This window comes from Acomys russatus, chromosome 26, assembly GCF_903995435.1.
Source record: "Acomys russatus chromosome 26, mAcoRus1.1, whole genome shotgun sequence".
Lineage (NCBI taxonomy): Eukaryota > Metazoa > Chordata > Mammalia > Rodentia > Muridae > Acomys > Acomys russatus.
Window position 1 is genome coordinate 30,811,431 of NC_067162.1, and position 18,323 is coordinate 30,829,753.

An 18,323-nucleotide genomic window follows, 5' to 3' on the forward strand; every position below is an offset into this window, starting at 1 on the left:
AGAGGCGGGCCCTAATTGACTGGTGGCTACCAGCGGTGGGGTTGAGCCCGACGCAGCGGCCCCGGCCTAGGCAGGATTCCTGTGCATTAAAGCAGCACCTTGGACTTGCTACCACAGTCTCACGCCATGGATTGCCATCTCTGCACTTGTCGCGCGACCCAGCTCCGGAGTGGCCTTCTGTTCCCCCTGCTTCTGCTGATGATGCTGGCAGACCTCGCGCTCCCGGCCCAACGTCACCCCCCGGTGGTGCTGGGTGAGATTGGCGTGCGGTAGGGTGGTGGGTGGGTCGTGCAGGACCCTTTGCAGCCAAGGTCTGCTGGATCGACTTCTCCGTTGTGCATCTGCTTTTAAGCACGAAGCACAGAGCGTTTTGGTATCTAACCTGGGTCGGGTCAGTTAGCCTATCTCCCGCCATACTGGGTGGGCATGGGTGTGGTCAGCCATCCTCTAAAACATGGGAGCAAAGGGAAGAGATAACTGTCCGATTTCCGACTCCACCTTATCTGCACCAGCAGCCCCAAACCTTGCCTCACCATGCCCCCATTTCTTAGCTGGTAAGACTAAGGCAGTTTAACCCTACCCTCAGAGGACTCCTAGGGAGTCTCAGAATTGGTCTGAGTCTGCCTTAGGAGCCTCACCCTCCTCCCTTCTGCGTCTCACAGGGCTTGGCCGGTAGCAAGCTCTTTCCTAGATGGCCACCAAGATCCTTTCCTTTTGCTATCAACTTCTGAAATGGGGTGACATTGACTTTCGAGGAGAAGGCCTAAGGGAAACAGGATGGCTAAGGGAAGGGGAGACTGAGGAAAAGTGTTGGGACAGCAGGCAAGAACAGACATGGAGCATGCCTCTTCTCTCTCCCCTACCAGACTTAGTTACTCTGTGTGGAGGCCAGGTGACACTCCCTGCCTACTCACTCTTGGCTCCAGACCTGGCACTTGAACAGAAATAACAATGCTTCCTTATGGTAACAGGCCAGGCTAAAATCTCTAGGAGTCTGAATGCCCAATTAAGCAGATGGCTCTCGTCTTGAAGTGGTGTTTCTGGCCAGCTAGAACTGAGTCCTGGCCAGCTGGGTCCTGAGATGCTGAAGCATACATTATATATTTACTCTGCCAGAGCGTAACACCCTGTGTTCTTTCTGCTGGGATTTCTTGGTTTTGTTTTTGTTTTCAAGACACGGTTTCTCTGCCTAACAGCCTTGACTGTTCCAGAATTCACTTTGTAGACCAGGCTGGCCTTGAACTCAGAGATTCCCCCTGCCTCTTCCCGAATGCTGAGATTAAAGACGTGCACTACCGCACCCAGCTGCTGGGAATATTTCAGTAGGGGTACTGCAGATCACAGAAGGAGAGGCAAAGTGGTTCCAGGAAGCCTCAAGGGGGCATTCCAAACTAGGCATGGTGGTGCATGCTTTAATCCCATCGCTTAGGAGGCAGAGGAAAAGCAGGCTTATCTGAGTTCAAGTCCGTCCTGGTCTACAAAGCAAGTTCCAAGACAGCCGGAGCTACACAAAGAAACCCTGCCTTTTTTTGTTTTTCTTTTCTTCTTTTGTTTTGGTTTTGGTTTTTTGTTTTTGGTTTTTTTTTTTGAGACAGTGTTTCTCTGTATAGCCCTGGCTGCCCTGGAACTCTGTCTGTAGACCATGTTGGTCTTGAACTCAAATATCCCTCTGCCTCCCAAGTGCTGGGATTATGTGTATGCACCACTGTGCCTGGCTCAGAAACCCTGTCTTAAAAAACAAACAAACAAACAGAAAAAGCAGGAAATGGCATGGGGGATTCTGGACCTAGCTTCACTTTGAGATCTGTACATTGTTGTCCTGCCTTTTCCAAGCTTCTGAATGATATTAACAGTCAGTGGCCCTCAGAGATGAGGCTTGTGTTGGGTAAATCAGCCTGGGTGAGTGGGTGCCATGGGAGCCTTCCTGGAAGATGCCGGAACAAAGGTTGGTTGGAAGATGATTCCAAACTGGTTGGAATGAAGTTGGAGGGGGGTGGGGAGCGGGGAGGAGTGGGTGGTGTAGAGCTTGTGACTTATTGGGTCACCTGGACTTTACCCTGAGAGCCAGGATGAAGAAGTCACATGTCAGCCTAAGGAGTTCTAAGAATGAGGGCCTTGGATGCGTGCGTTCTCTGATCACATAAGCATTTTCCACTTTTTTTTTTTTTTTCTTTCTTTTTGGTTTTTCGGAGACAAGGTTTCATTGTGTAACCTTGGTGGCTTGGACTTGCTTTGTAGACCAGCCTGGCTTCGAACTCATAATGATCTGCCTGCCTCTGCCTCCCAGGCCCTTTTTTATTTGTTTGTTTTTGTTTTTGATTTTTGAGACAGGGTTTCTCTGTGTAGCTTTGGCCATCCTGGACTCACTTTGTAGACCAGGATGGCCTCAAATTCACAGCGATCCGCCTGCCTCTGCCTCCCGAGTGCTGGGATTAAAGGCGTGCGCCACCACACCCAGCTAACCTGCCCGTTTTTCAAGGATGGATGCTGCTGCTGTTAGCTCAGGGACCAGAGGAAGCTGTTTCTAGGCACGAAGTGTGGGTCCTGAATTAGTGGTAGGGGCAGCAGAACTCAGAAAACTGATCCTGGGGCATGGGGATGAGACCTTAGGCAAACCATCTGCATCCATCTAAGCCTCAGTCATCACCTCCTCTGTTATATGAATAAAGAGGCCTTGCAAGAAAGCTCAGTTAGGACTTGGAGAGATGGCTCAAAGTTTGAGAGCACTGCCTGCTCTTCCATAGTCCTGAGTTCAATTCCCAGCAAACACATGGTGGCTCACACAGCCATCTATAATAAGATCTGGTGCCCTCTTCTGATGTGTAGGTGTACATGCAGGCAGAACACTGTATACATAATAAATAAATCTTAAAAAATAAAAAAAAGCTCAGTTACCAAAAATAAAAACATAAATAAGTAAATAAGCTGGGTGGTGGTGGCACACGCCTTTAATCCCAGCACTTGGGAGGCACAGGCAGGTGGAGCTCTGTGAGTTCAAGGCCAGCCTGGTCTACAAAGCAGGACAACAGCCTTGGCTGTTAACACAGAGAAACCTTGTCTCGAGAAAACAAACAAACAAAAACCAAATAAGTAAATAAATAGCTGGGTATGGTGGCGTACACCTTTAATTCCAGCACTCAGGGAAACAGCAGCAAGCCGGTCTCTGCGAGTTCGAGGCCAGCCTGGTCTGCAAAGTGAGTCTAGGACAGTCAAGGCTAACACAGAGAAACCCGGTCTCAAAAAACCGAAAGAAAGAAAGACAGACTTAAAATAAATAACAAAGCTCAGGGGTACAGAAAAGGGATTGCCCTTAAGCCTGAAAACCTGAATTTCATTCCCAGATGAAACCAATTCTGGCAAGTTGTCCTCCAGCCTTCACACATAAGCTGTGTTGTGTTCTCATCTTACCCTACACACACACACACACACACACACACACACACACTAAGTAAATGTAATTTTAAACTTCATGTGAAGATAAAGATGACTTCCCAGTATTATTTGAAGTAAAAGTTCTGTGTGTGGCACCAAGTTTCTGGAGAAGGGGCCGTGGCTATTTTTAGAGGCCACACAGCCTGACCAGGGCAAAGGGTTCTGGTGGCTTCCTCTTTCCCCCATTTCCCCTTGGGTAGATGGAGACATTGACCAGTCCACATGCCCAGCTCACAGGCATGTTGTATAGAGGCTGCCCAGCTCACAAGCTCCCTTGCTGGGAATTTTCCGCTTCATACCCACATCTTGAAGGGAGTGGAGGGGGAGTGTCTCACCTGCTTCCCCGGGACACTCAGAAGACACTGGGATAACTGCTCAGGCTGCAGGGTGGTGGCGCACACCTTTAATCCCAGCACTCAGGGAGGCAGAGGCAGGCGATCTCTGTGAGTTTGAGGCCAGGTTGGTCTACAGAGCGAGTTCCAGGATAGTCAGAGCTGTTACACAGAGAAACCCTGTCTCAAAAAAAAAAAAAAAACAAAAAACAAACAAACTGCTCAGGCCAGGACAAGTGCCATGCTGGGTTCAAAGTCACTGGTGAGGAAAATTAAGTGGCTCTTCATAATAACTGTGGCTCTTTTTTTTTTTTTTTCTGAGACAGGGTTTCTCTGTGTAGCCTTGGCTGTCCTGGGCTCTGTAGACCAGGATGGCCACGAACTCACAGAGATCCACCTGGCTTTGCCTCTGGGTTAAAGGTGTGCTCCACCACCACCCAACCTTTTTTTGTTTGTTTGTTTTTTGAGACAGGGTTTCTCTGTGTAACCTTGGCTGCCCTGGACTTGCCTTGTAGACCATGCTGGCCTCAAACTCACAGTGATCCCCCTGCCTCTGCTTCCCTGAGTGCTGGGAACAAAGATGTGCACTACTGTAACTATATATATTTTTTTTAATTTTTAAAAATTAAGGGCCTCTATTTTCTTTTTTTTTTTTTTTTTTTTTTTTTTTTTTTGGTTTTTCGAGACAGGGTTTCTCTGTGTAGCCCTGGCTGTCCTGGACTCACTTTGTAGACCAGGCTGGCCTCGAACTCACAGCGATCCACCAGCCTCTGCCTCCCGAGTGCTGGGATTAAAGGTGTGCACCACCACGCCCGGCCTATTTTCTTTTTTAAAAAGATTTATTAATTAATTTATTTATTATGTATACCGCACTCAGCCTGCATGTACACCTGCAGGCAGAAGAGGGCATCAGATCACATTATAGTTGGTTGTGAGTCACCATATGGTTGCTGGGAATTGAACTCAGGATCTCCAGAGGAACAGTCAGTGTGCTTAACCTCTGAGCCATCTCTCTAGCCCATAACTATAGATCTTAAAAGAGGTTGTCTTGCTGGGTGGTGGTGGCGCCTTTAATTCCAGCACTTGGGAGGCAGAAGCACATGGATCTCTGGGAGTTTGAGACCAGCCTGGTCTACAAAGTGAGTCCAGGACAGCAAAGGCTACACAGAGAAACTCTGCCTCAAAAAACAAAAACAAACAAACAAACAAAAAGGTTGTCTTGCTGGGAATTGGTGTTGCATGCCTTTAATCCTTTAATGTCAGCAACCTGGAGGTGGAGGCAGAGTCAGATGGATCTCTGAACTCCTGGTTCAGCCTGGTTTACAGAGCAAGTTCCAGAACAGGCAGGGTGACACAGAGAAACCTTTCTGGGGGAAAAAAAAAAAAAGTATGTGTGTGTGTTTGTTTGTGAACTGTCCAGAGTATAACCTATAGGAGGTAAATGCAGCCTGTGAGGTTAGTGGGGGTAAATAGATTGAGGGGCTTTAGGTACTGGAAATTTAAGGCCTAGATGTGAGCTTGTGTGTCACCAGGGCCCTGGGCTTTGTGTGGACCAGAGAGATTGACAAGAGTGGTAACCAGTCACGCTTGGAACTTGGTCACACACCCTGGCCTGTGGCTGCTATGGCATGTTATTTCAGATTAGCCATCTGCAGCACACCTCTCAACCATGGTAAGCCTTTCCACAAGACCTACCCTCTGGAACTTTGCTGGCCTTTAGCAAGGACTAAGGGCCTTGGTAGGCCTGCTGGTACTATTGTAAGCTTGTCTCACTTGTGTTTTTTTTTTTTTTATCATGGCTTTCCTCCCACAAGACTGTAATCCCAGCATCTGGCTGGCTGGAGGCAGCAAAAGCATGCTTTTGATGTCAGCAAGCCCCAGTCTCAAAACAAAAACATAAGAATACTGCATCTAGATTTAATTTTTGGCCTACCAGTCTGCCTCGTGCCTTGTGCCCCACTGCTTGAGGGTTAGATAAGACTCTGCTTTTTTTTTTAAATCCTGGTTTAGGCCTGGAAGGTATATATATAATAACAGGCCTGGCTGGGCGTGGTGGCACATGCCTGTAATCCCAGCACTTGGGAGGCAGAGGCAGGTGGATCGCTGTGAGTTCGAGGCCAGCCTGTTCTACAAAGTGAGTCCAGGACAGCCAAGGCTAACAGAGAGACCTTGTCTTGAAAAACAAAACAAAACAAAACAAAGCAAAAATAATAACAGGCGTATATCATTGGCCAAATTTTGGAGGTTCTGAAAAACTCCCATGAGCTTCAAAACCCCTCTTAGAGTATGGCACCTGGGTCCATTACTTTAGAAACCATCTGTAGTTGTGGGGGACAAACCAAGCTGAGCTCTCAGAAGAATCCACAGCCTCTCTTAGGGAACGTGACTTTGGCTCGAATTCCCTTCTGAATGGCCTGTGAGGAAGTTCCAGTGGCGATCTAGGGAAATTTTGTTTTTTAAATATTTATTTATTTATTTATTTATTTATTATGTACAACAGTGCTCTGCCTGCATGTACACCTGCAGGCCAGAAGAGGGCATCAGATCACATTATAGATGGTTGTGAGTCACCACGTGGTTGCTGGGAATTGAACTCAGGATCTCTGGAGGGGCAGTCAGTGCTCTTAACCTCTGAGGCCTCTCTCCAGCTTGGGAAGTTATTTTTATCCCATAGCATTAGGAGTCAAACCTACCAGGCCTCTCTTTCACACCTCCACAGGGTATCTGCTGGCAGGCTTCTTTCCCATTCTTTCTGTTTGTTTTGAAACAGGATCTCATTATGTAGCTTAGGTTGAGTTAGCAGTCACTTGATCCTCCTGCCTCAGCCTTCGGGGTGCCAGACTTACAGGTATCCATCACCACACGCGCCAAGGAGCAGCTTTTCTACTTGAATGGGGCATCCTGCCCCCGTCTTTGTCAGGCTCTAGCTTCAGAGGGGGACTGTAAAGACATGACATGGGGCTCTCCCCTCTGGGTAGCTCTCTTGGGGTCTCCCGCCTGCCAAGGCCTGAGCCCATGCCTGCCTTTTTCCTTCTGCAGTGCCTGGTGATTTGGGCAACCAGCTGGAAGCAAAGCTGGATAAACCGAAGGTGGTACACTACCTTTGCTCCAAGAGGACGGACAGCTACTTCACGCTCTGGCTGAACCTGGAGCTGCTGCTGCCTGTCATCATCGACTGCTGGATAGACAACATCAGGTGAGGGCTGGCGCACACGGATCGGGGAACCACTCGTCTAGAGTCCTTGTCCTTATTACTTAACAGATGCCAAAGTGTCTTCTAGGTCCTTAGCCCTTGATCTGCTCTGGTCTGGATGGCACTAGCTAATCCCTCTCAGAGGCTGCTGCTCCTGGTCCCCACTTCTCTAGTTCAGCCGTCAGGACGACGGACTCGGACTCAGGGTTTTGGTTTTTTGCCAAGCCCCTATTCACAGACTCAGTGTGGATCCCCTCCTTTCTTTGGCCTGGATCTTGCTAAACCTGCCTCTTTAGCTGCTTGTTCCTCCTGCTGTATATCGGCATCCTTGCACATTGTAAGGGGTAAACGTAGGGGGTCCGGTTTTATAGCCTACACTGGTAAATCCTCTCCCATTCCCTCTCTAAAAGCTGGCTTTTTTTTTTTTTTTTTTTTAAATAGAGCTGACTCTGTGATTAAGAGCACTGGCTGACCTTGCAGAGGACTGTACAGCAGGGGTTCTCAAGCTGCCTAATGTTGTGACCCTTTAATACAGCTCCTCATGTTGTGGTGACACCCCACACACACACCATAAAATTATTTCGTTGCTACCTTATAGCTGTAATTTTTGCTACTATTATGAGTCATAATCTTAAATAGCTGATATGCAACCCTAAAGGGATCATGACCCACAGGTTAGGAACCATTGCTCTAGAGGGGTTGGTTCCTAATACCACATGATACTTTTAACTTTAGTCCCAGGGGATCTGAGACCCTCTTGTGGCTTTTTTTGGGCACCACAAAGATATGAACAGGCAATACATTTGGGCAAATACTGAATACACATAAAATAAAAAATTGAAAAGAAAAATAAAAACAAAGCCCCCCCCCAAACCTGGCCTTTGCTGGTGTGGTGCAAGCCTGAAATCTTATTACTTTGGAAGGCTGAGGAGGGCTGTAGGTTCCAATCTATGCCCTGTTTCCAAAAGCCACCCTTCCCCAAACAAATTCAACTTTATTCCCTTCTTGAAATCTCCCCTGTTGTCATTTCTCCCCAGCACTGTAACTCTCACCAAGAGTCAAATCATGTCGGCAAGGAACTGTGTTTTACCAAATTCAATATAGGAGATATGTGTTCTTTTCTGTTATAAAGTGAGGTTTATTACCAGCTTGTAAGTGCGCATATGCACTGCATGAGTGCCTGCAAAGGTCAGAGGAAGGCACCAATCTATGGGAACTGAAGTTACAGATGGTTATGAGCTACCGTGTTGATGCTGGGAATCAAACTTAGGTACTCTGCAAGAGAGCCGACTCTCTAGTCCCCTTTTCTTTCTTTGTTTTTTTTTTTTCCTGTGTTTTTCTTAATGTTATGTTTATGGTTGTTTTGCCCGCCAGAAGGCTGTACGCCACATGTATGTAGCATACACAGAAGCCAGAAGAGATTCCCTAGCACTAGAACACACTTTTTCTTTTTTCTTTCTTTTTTTGTTTTTTAATATTTATTTGTTTATAATACAGTGTTCTGCCTGTATGAACACCTGCAGGCCAGAAGAGGGCATCAGATCACATTGTAGATGGTTGTGAGCCACCATGTGGTTGCTGGGAGTTGAACTCAGGACCTCTGGAAGAGCAGACAGTGCTCTTAACCTCTGAGCCATCTCTCCAGGCCCATGTATCTTTTTATTTTTTCTTTTTTTAAAAATTAATTTATGTGCATTGATGTTTTGTCTACATGTATGTCTGTATGAGGGTGTCAGATCTTGGAGTTACAGACAGTTGTGAGCTGCCGTGTGGGTGCTGGGAATTGAACCCAGGTCCTTTGGAAGAGCAGTCAGTGCTCTCAACCGGGGAGCCATCTCTCCAGCCCCTTTGTTTTTTCTTTTTTTTGGGGGGGGGGGTGGTCTTGAGACAGGGTCTCTCTGTTGGCTTGGCTGTCCTAGACTTGCTTTGTAGACCAGGCTGGCCTCGAACTCACAGCAATTCACCTGCCTCTGCTTCCCAAGTGCTAGAATTAAAGGCATGCACCACCATGCCCAGCCTCTTTGTTTTTTCAGAACAGGGACTCACTATGTATTTATGGCTGTCTTGGAACTCACTGTATAGAACAGGGTGGCCTCCAACTCACAGGATCCCCCTGCCTCTGCCTCCCAAGTGCTGGGACTAAAGACCTGGACTATTACACCCAGTTTATACAATGTATCTTGCCGGGCTTGGTCGCACATGCCTTTAATCTCAACACTCAGGAGGCAGAGGCAGGTGGATCGCTGTGAGTTTGAGGCCAGCTTGGTCTACAAAGCAAGTCCAGGACAGCTAAGGCTAACACAGAGAGAGTCTGTGTCAAAAAACAAAAACAAAACAAACAAAAAAATTACAATGTATCTTTTGTTTGTTTTTTTTGATACAGGGTTTCTTTGTGTGGCCCTGGCTATCCTGGACTCATTTTGTAAACCAGGCTGGCCTTAAACTCACAGCACTCTGCCTGGCCCTGCCTCCCGGAGTGCTGGGATTAAAAACTTGCGCCACCACACCCCGCTGCAAGGCTCTATCTAGCTTTTAGTGGAGGCCAGCCATCTCATTCAGCTGATAAATCACAGAATCAGAATTCAAACTCAGAATTGTATTATTCTTTTTGTTTTGTTTTGTTTTTTTGAGACTCGGTTTCTCTGGCTATCCTGGAACTTGCCCTTTAGACCAGGCTGGCCTCAAACTCAGAGATGGCCCCCCCTATGTTTCCTGAGTGCTGGGACTAAAGGTATGTGCCACCACGCCTTGGCTGAATTGTATTATTCTAAGGTCTTCTTCCAGACGGAAGTCTCTAAAGGTGGAAAGTATGTTGTTGGGTTTTTTGTTTGTTTGTTTGTTTGCTTGCTTGCTTGTTTTTTGTAGAGTTCTTTTTGTTATTTTGTGAGTATGAGTGTTTTGATTGCATATATTAAGTGTGCTGAGTGTGCTGGGTGCCTGTGAAAGTCAGAAGAAGGTATCAGATCCGCTAGGACTAGGAGTTACAGATGGCTGTGAGCCACCATGTGGGTGCTGGGAATTGAACCTGGGTCCTCAGCAAAGAGCTAAGCCAAATCGGAGAGCGTAGTTGGTGCCCCGTAAATGTTTGAGCTAACTAGAACTTCATCAATTAAAAGCTTTTCCCAGAGACCTGCTAGCCAGTCCTCTGGGCACCCAGCCCTTCCCTGTTGTTCATGCCCCCCTCTTTGTTGACACTTTTGGTGTGTGGTTGCAGCTATTTCTGGACTGTTGATCTACATTTCTATTTCTGCCCTGGAGACATGTGGCCTCAGGTACAGCCAATGAGGGCACAGGGCGCTGCTGGCAGGAGTCTTTTGTCTTCATTGCTTCTCTGACCTGTTGAGATTTTCATCTTGCACAAAACTGCTTATCTTCCCACCACAATTGTACAGTTGTCGGCACTTGGCTGATTATACACTGGAGAGAGGCCCCAGGCGCTGTCATGTGATCAGTTTCTGTGACTGAGCATTTTTTATTTTCCCCTTTGAGATAGGGTTTCTTTGTGTAGCCCTGGCTTTCCTGGAACTTGCTCTGTAGTCCAGGCCTCCTGAGTACCGTGATTAAAGGCACTCTCCAACACCTCCTGGCCCCCTGGCTGTTCAAAGACTCTGTTTCATTCAATCTTAAACTGCAATGGCCAAATACAGTACAATTTCTTTTTTTTTTTTTTCTTTCTTACTTACTTTTTAAAGATTTATTTATCATGTACACATTTTTCTGCCTGCATCTATACCTGCAGGATACCAAATCTCATTATAGGTGATTGTGAGCCACTATGTGGTTGCTGGGAATTGAACTCAGGACCTCTGGAAAAGTAATCAGTGCTCTTAACCTCTGACCCATCTCTCCAGCCCTCCAAATACAATACAGTTTCTATCACTTTAAAAAAATAAATCTTTAAGCCGGGCGTGGTGGCGCACGCCTTTAATCCCAGCACTCGGGAGGCAGAGGCAGGCGGATCGCTGTGAGTTCGAGGCCAGCATGGTCTACAAAGTGAATCCAGGATGGCCAAGGCTACACAGAGAAACCCTGTCTTGAAAAACCAAAAAAAAAAAAAAAAAAAAATCTTTAAGCCTGGAGATCTTAAAGGCATGTGCCACCACTGCCCAGAGGCTTTTTTTTTTTTTTTTTTTTTTTTTTTTTTTTTTAAATGTGTGTGGATTTTTGGCCTGCCTGTGTATCTGTGTATCTAGTATGTACAGTGCCTGTGGGGGACAGAAGAGGAGGACAAATCCTCTAGAACTGGAATTATAGACAGTTGTGAACAACCATGTGGGTACTGGGGCTTGAACCCTGTGTCGTCTGAAACAGCCACAGGGGCTCTTAACCACTGAGCCCTCTCACCAGGCCTTGCTGACCCCTGAGGAAAGGGAGTAGAACAGCCATGTAGTGCCCTGAGTTTGGTTCTGTTTTTTCACTGTAACCACAGAAGCTATGAGCTGATGGTATCCTGAGTTAGGAGCTACTGAATCTGCAATAGTTTGTCACCTAGCATCAGGACATTAGCAAAGGACTGACACCTTTTTGGTGTCACAGCATTTAGGTTGGTGGCCACACCCTGGATGCTGTGCCTGCTGGCAGGTCATCTGTCCCTGGGTGGCTGAGCAGGTCATGTGGCATGGGTCAGTCCCATCCTCCCTGGATGGCATGACTTGGGGGAGGCTGTAGGGTCCAGTGGCCAGAGCAGGTGGAATCCAGCTGGACCCATCTACAATACAGGTTTGCTCCTGTCTCATTCCACCTGCCCCCATCATTCCTCTGGGCCCATGCTCTTTCCCACCCATCTATGTAGGATCCTAGGTGCTCAGGCCCAGAGGTGGTCATATCTGCTGTGTGCTTTACTCACCATATGCTTTGCTCTGTGATGTGTTAGGAGGGATGGAAGGTGCTGGACCCATAGGCATGGGCACTGACAAGACTAGGCTGCCTCCTGGCATCAAATGCGATGTTGATGACATAGCTATAACTGATGCTTCCTTCTGCTAGTCCAAGCCCCTCGTTCCAGGTGAGGGGACACCTGGCGGAGGGAATCTGCTTGGTCCCTGTGATTAGTCTCTGGAGAAAAGCTTGATGGAGTTCTCATTTGGATTTTGTTATTCTGATCCTCTGTACTGTTGGGGTTTTTGTTTGACTGTTTGTTTGAGACACATCTCTTACGTCTTATAGCCCAGGCTAGTCCAAAGTTATATGTAAATGAGGATGACATTGACTGCCTGATCTTCCCAACTCTACCTCCCAAGTCCACGTCTAGCATTGATCAGTGGGTTGTTGTTGTTTATTGGTTTGTTTGTTTGGGTTTTGGCTTGGTTTGGTTTTGGTTTTTTGAGACAGGGTTTCTCAGAGTAGCCTTGGCTCTCCTGGACTTGTTTAGTAGATCAGGCTGGCCTTGAACTCACAGCAGTCTGCCTTTCTCTGCCTCCTGAGTGCTGGGTGTTTGTTTGTTTTCATTTTGTTTTGTCGAGACAGGGTTTCTCTGTGTAGCCTTGGCTGTCCTGGACTCGCTTTGTAGACCAGGCTGACCTGGAACTCATAGTGATCCACCTGCCTCTGCCTTCCAGGTCTGAGATTAAAGGCGTGCGCCATCATGCCTGGCTTCTGATCAGTGTTTTATAAGCCTGCCTTGTTACTTTTTCATCTCCTTTAGACCTCTGACCAAGCCAGGGAGTAAGACTGTAGTATGGCTAAGGTCACAGAGCAGGATTGAGACATACTAAGATTGGTGGTACCAGTGAGTTACTAACTTGGTGTCTTCTCCTGACAGGCTGGTTTACAACAGAACATCTCGGGCCACCCAGTTTCCTGTTGGTGTGGACATACGTGTCCCTGGCTTCGGGGAAACATTTTCTGTGGAGTTCCTAGACCCCAGCAAAAGGAATGTGGGTATGTAGCTCTTGCTCAGGGCCTCAAGGGCATGTGGCTGGAGGCTCCAGGCTCTGCTGGGCCTCTAGGACATGGGAGGTATGACATCACTTTGAAAGGGTAGGCGGAAAGCTGTCATTGATGAGTGGGGACAAGTCCCTCTTTTTTTTTTTTTTTTTTTTTTTTAAAGATTTATTTATTTATTTATTATGTATATAACATCCTGCCCACCAGAAGAGGGCGCCAGATCTCATCATAGATAGCTGTGAGCCACCATGTGGTTGCTGGGAATTGAACTCAGGACCTTCAGAAGAGCTGCCAGTGCTCTTAACCTCTGAGCCATCTCTCCAGTCCCGACAAGTCCCTCTTTCACTTCTTCAGTTAGACAAATGTCACTGTCTCTGTGGGTGCGGTGTGGGTGGCTGACATTGGTGATATTTTATGTAACTTTATGCATTTCTGCCTGTAGGTTCCTATTTTTACACTATGGTGGAGAGCCTTGTGGGCTGGGGCTACACACGAGGTGAAGATGTCCGAGGGGCTCCCTATGATTGGCGCAGAGCCCCAAGTAAGAAATCACCTCCATTTCATCCCCGAGGGATTGGGAGGCAGGGATATAAGGCAGTCTTGGCCACTAATAGGCCGTGGGCTCTTCCTACATCTGGGCCTCTGACTTCCAGTGCAGTGGCCATAGCCACCAGCTCTGATCAGTCTTGCCTTGTTTTTCCCTTTCATTTATCCCAGGATCCTGGACCTCTGAGCCTTAGCAGCAGAGACTAAGGCTGAGGGGGGAAACGAGTTTCTTTATCCTCTCTTCATTGAACCTTTTGGGGGAGGGAACTAGTTTGCTCCTACTTAGTTTCCAACACTCTCTGTACCCCCTAGTCCTGGGTCTGGCCTGTGGAATGGTCAGTGGTCCAGGTCCCAGAACACTTCCTGCCTGACCCCTGCTTGGCTCTGGCCTGCAGATGAGAACGGGCCCTACTTCTTGGCCCTCCGAGAGATGATCGAGGAGATGTACCAGCTATATGGGGGCCCAGTGGTGCTGGTCGCCCACAGCATGGGCAACATGTACACGCTCTACTTTCTGCAGCGGCAACCACAGGCTTGGAAGGACAAGTATATCCGTGCCTTCGTTTCACTGGGCGCGCCCTGGGGGGGTGTGGCCAAGACCCTGCGTGTCCTGGCCTCAGGTAAGACCTCCCTGGCTGTCTGTGGATGTCTCTTCCCAGAATGCTTTCTCATCTCTTCTGCGGCCTCATTGCTATGCCAGCATCCTTCATGGCTTCCCCCGAACTAGCATGCTTCCTTCTCCAGAGTGGTCTTTTTTTTTTTTTAAGATTTATTTCTTTATTTATTACATACACAGTGCTCTGTCTTCATGTACATCTGCAGGCCAGAGGAGGGCATCAGATGACATTATAAATGGTTGTGATCCACCATGTTGTTGCTGGGAATTGAACTCATGACCTCTGGAAGAGCAATCAGTGCTCTTAACCGCTGAGCCATTTCTCCAGCCCCCTGTGGTCTTCTATTTTAAATATCCATTTTGGGGGGCCCAGTGGTAAAGGAGTTCGCTGTACAAGCCCAGCAACTTGAGTTCAACCCCCAGAACCAGTTTAAAGGTGGAAGGAAAGAACCAATCTAACAAAGTTGTCCTCTGACCTCAACTTACTGGCATGACATGGGTGCTCATACACAGATCATATACACACAATAATTAATTGAAAAGAAAAACAAATATCTGTTTTTTTCCCCTTCAAAGAAAATCTAATGCTGTGCCTGGTGAGGTGGCTCAGCAGGCTAAGGCACTTGTTGCCAAGTCTGAGGACCTGAATTGAAACCCCAGAACCCACACGGGAGAAGGAAAACAACTTCCATGAGTTGTCTTTTGGCCTCCGTAGGCATGCTCACGAGGACACATGTGCGCGCGTGCACACACACACACACACACACACACACACACCCCTTGCAAAAAGGCAATAAAAAGATCGAATACTACTCCTAGTTTCTTCTCTCTAGTTGATAGCCCTTGTAATTTGTGTCATCTGTTGTAATCTTATACGTAGAATGACAGAACTGTTGCTCGTTGCTTGTGTGTACACGCACACGAACAAACGCACAGTGCTGCATCCCTGGCTGACAGAACTTGATTTGACCCACAGTTCACCGAGGCACCTTCTCAGGCCTTTCTCACTCCATCCCCACTTGTCATCACAGGAGGATGAGTGACTGCCATATCCTGTTTATGAGTTTCACCTGCCCCTGGGGGCAATGCAGGGGGCGCAGGGGGGAGTAGGTGCAGCTCTGGCTGGGTCCGTTTGTCCTCTTTTGGTCCTCCAGTTGACTTGTGTGTGTGTGTTTTAATTTAATTAATTTATTTATTCAGATTACATCACACCCTTGCATCCTCCTGTTCCTCCCTCCCTCCCGCTTTCCCCCTACTCCCCTCCCCTATGTCTGTGACCGAGGGGGACCTCCTCCCCCACTATATGCTCATAGGCTATCAAGTCTCATCTTGGTAGCCTGCTTATCCTTCCTCCGAGTGCCACCAGGCTTCCCCACCAAGGGGACATGGTCGAATATGGGGCACCAGAGTTTGTGTCATATTAACTTGTGTTTTTATGACTGTAGGACCCATCACCTGCAGCCATAGGGCAGGGCCTCCTGTTGCAGAAAGAAGCTACCCTCCTCCCGGCATCTCAGTAATCCCTAGGCTTCCTTTCTGCCATCACTAGTACTGCCTGACCTGCTTGCTCCTCAGATCATTACAATCAGGTCAGGTTCATAATCTCTCCCAGGAGTGATCCTGAATTGATTTTGTTGTTGTTGTTTGTTTTTTGAGACAGGGTTTCTCTGTGTCACCTTGGCTGTCCTGGACTCACTCTGTAGACCAGGCTGGCCTTGAACTCACAGCGATCTGCCTGCCTCTGCCTCCCGAGTGCTGGAATTACAGGTGTGTGCCACCACGCCTGGCTGTGATCCTGAATTGAGTGGACAATGAGATCATGGCTCAGATGTTTAGATGCAGTGAGGATTCATCACAGCTGTATGCTCTGCCATTCCTGGCCCTATAGGAAGAGATGTGGGTGCCTTCAGAGTTCCATCGGGAGGCATGATAAGAATTCAGCACTCTGTGAGTTCGAAGTCAGCCTGGTCTACGGAGTGAGTCCAGGCCAGTGAAGGCTTCACAGAGAAGCCTTGTCTTAAAAAACCAACCAAACAAACAGACGACAACAAGGCCCAAAGAATTCAGGCATTGGCTGTCTCAAAGCTTCCCTGTAAAGCCCCTTAAATCTTTGCCTTGGATGTTAGGAAACTGCTGTCAGCCCTAGAAATCCAGCGGTGAGAGAGATGGAAATCTAGAGAGTTCTGGGAGTTACCTTTTCTCTAAGGGTTCTAGTGGTAGCAGGCGAAGCTGAGACCCTGTGGTCCGCCAAAATGTCCTCCCTGCTGCAGTCAGTGTTGGATAACAGGTGATGCCAGTACTTGAACCAGTGAGCAGCCCTTGTTGCTTCAGCCCCTGAGTCACACTGCCTAATGAGACGAGCTGACTCCAGCCGTAGCTCTCTCCATTGCCTTGGTTCCAGCATCTCTGTCCTCCTGGGCCAGTGCACAGGCTTGTAGATGGGTAGGATGAAACCGGGCTGGCTGAAAGCTGGTCTAGGTCTAAGAAAAGCATGTGTACAGTGCAGAGTGTTAAAGTAGAAAGAAAGGCCGGGCGGTTGTGGTGCACGCCTTTAATCCCAGTACTGGGGAGGCAGAGGCAGGTGGATCACTATGAGTTCCAGGCCAGCCTGGTCTACAAAGTGAGTCCAGGACAGCCAAAGCTACACAGAGAAACCCTGTCTCGAAAAAAACCAAACAAAACCAGAAAGAAAGAAGAAAACTACTGACTTGCTGCTTCCTCTTAGTGCCCACAGGCATGCTGGGATATACTTAGCAGAGGGTGCCCTTTACAGATGAGCGAACATAATAAATAACTCGAGGGGGGATGGGGAGTGCTCTCTGAATCTCTGGTGAGGAAATACATAAGGAACATGTAGATGTGGGTGTGTGCTTTCTACATACAAGAAAAAGGAAAGAAAGAAAAGAAATAGAAATAAGATTCAGGGCAGTGCGGGGTGGCGCACGCCTTCAATCCCAGCACTCAGGAGGCAGAGACAGACAGATCACTGTGAGTTGGAGGCCAGCCTGGTCTACAAAGTGAGTCCAGGACAGCTAAGGCTACACAGAGAAACCCTGTCTTGAAAAACAAAAACCAAAACAACAACAACAAAAACAACAACAACAATAATAATAATAATAATAAATAAATAAAAGTAAGATCCAGTCGTGTGTGCATGGAATATGATGGCTAACAGTCTAAGATTCTGGAGTAATGAGTGGGCCTTTGGCTGGGTTGGTAAACCTGCTATGCAGATAGTTGCCTCCTGGGAACAGACTAATAGAGCTCTTTCCTTCCAGGTGACAACAATCGCATCCCTGTCATTGGGCCGCTGAAGATCCGGGAACAGCAGAGATCTGCGGTCTCCACCAGCTGGCTACTGCCATACAACCACACCTGGTCACATGAAAAGGTATTTGTGTACACGCCCACGACTAACTACACGCTCCAGGACTATCACCGCTTCTTCCAGGACATCGGCTTTGAGGACGGCTGGCTCATGCGGCAGGACACGGAAGGGCTGGTTGAAGCCATGATGCCACCTGGTGTGGAGCTGCACTGCCTCTATGGGACTGGCGTCCACACGCCAGAATCTTTCTACTATGAGAACTTTCCTGACCGTGACCCAAAAATCTGCTTTGGTGATGGTGACGGCACAGTGAACTTGGAGAGTGTCCTGCAGTGCCAGGCCTGGCAGAGCCGCCAAGAGCACAAAGTGTCATTGCAGGAGCTGCCAGGGAGTGAACACATCCAGATGCTGACCAATGCCACCACCTTGGCGTATCTGAAACGTGTGCTTCTCGAACCCTGATTCCTGTGCCAGGCGGGGCTGCTGGATGGCTGGACCACTGAGCTTATCTTGGCCTCTGATCCTTTCTTTCATGGCCTACAAGCTTGACAAAGTTTGTGACCATCATTCAAGGTCCTAAGTCTTAGGCTGGGAGGTATCTGCCCAGGGGAGTGCTGTTTTTCGCCTTCTTAGGTAAAATAGCTCTGAAGAAGGAAGAAATAAGCATGGACTCAGACGGACGTTTGATGGAAAGAATGCTGCTACTGATGGAATGGTGACCTCAGACTGGCTCTGTAGGCTGGATTGTTTGTTTGGTTCCTCACCCCAGTTCCTAACCTGGGCCCGTGCAGTTCGTCTAGCTCTCTGGTCTTTCTACCCTAACCCACTGGGCCCTAGTCTTCCTGTGAGGGATGCTACCCAGTGACCCTCAGGTGACCTTCCCACACACTGGCCTACTGTAGCCTACTGTACTGGCCATAGGTGGCTGGAGCTGCTGGCATTCCTGTGACCTCACTGGTGGACATCCTGGTGTGGTCTCCTGGAGGCAGT

General features: G+C 48.1%; 1 protein-coding gene across 2 annotated transcripts; it reads left to right on the plus strand.

Annotated features, from left to right (window-relative positions):
* On the plus strand, nucleotides 1–17,989 carry Pla2g15 (phospholipase A2 group XV). Of its 2 annotated transcripts, none has more exons than XM_051169078.1 (6): nucleotides 1–253; nucleotides 6,804–6,960; nucleotides 12,719–12,837; nucleotides 13,286–13,384; nucleotides 13,785–14,009; nucleotides 17,284–17,989. In XM_051169078.1, the coding sequence occupies exons 1-6, from the start codon at nucleotides 127–129 to the stop codon at nucleotides 17,793–17,795; spliced, it is 1,239 nt and encodes a 412-aa protein (XP_051025035.1). In that variant the 5' UTR covers nucleotides 1–126; the 3' UTR covers nucleotides 17,796–17,989. The 2 variants fall into 2 exon arrangements, with proteins under 2 accessions (XP_051025035.1, XP_051025036.1); XM_051169079.1 differs by having other exon boundaries at nucleotides 13,910–14,009; nucleotides 17,284–17,431.
* Nucleotides 17,990–18,323: the final 334 nt, after the last annotated feature.

Coding starts and splice junctions, on each gene's coding strand:
- Pla2g15 (XM_051169078.1), top strand. CDS start 127: ATGGATTGCCATCTCTGCACTTGTCGCGCGACCCAGCTCCGGAGTGGC. Junction 12,838..13,285: donor CCCCAGCAAAAGGAATGTGG/GTATGTAGCTCT, acceptor TTCTGCCTGTAG/GTTCCTATTTTTACACTATG. Junction 14,010..17,283: donor CCTGCGTGTCCTGGCCTCAG/GTAAGACCTCCC, acceptor CTTTCCTTCCAG/GTGACAACAATCGCATCCCT.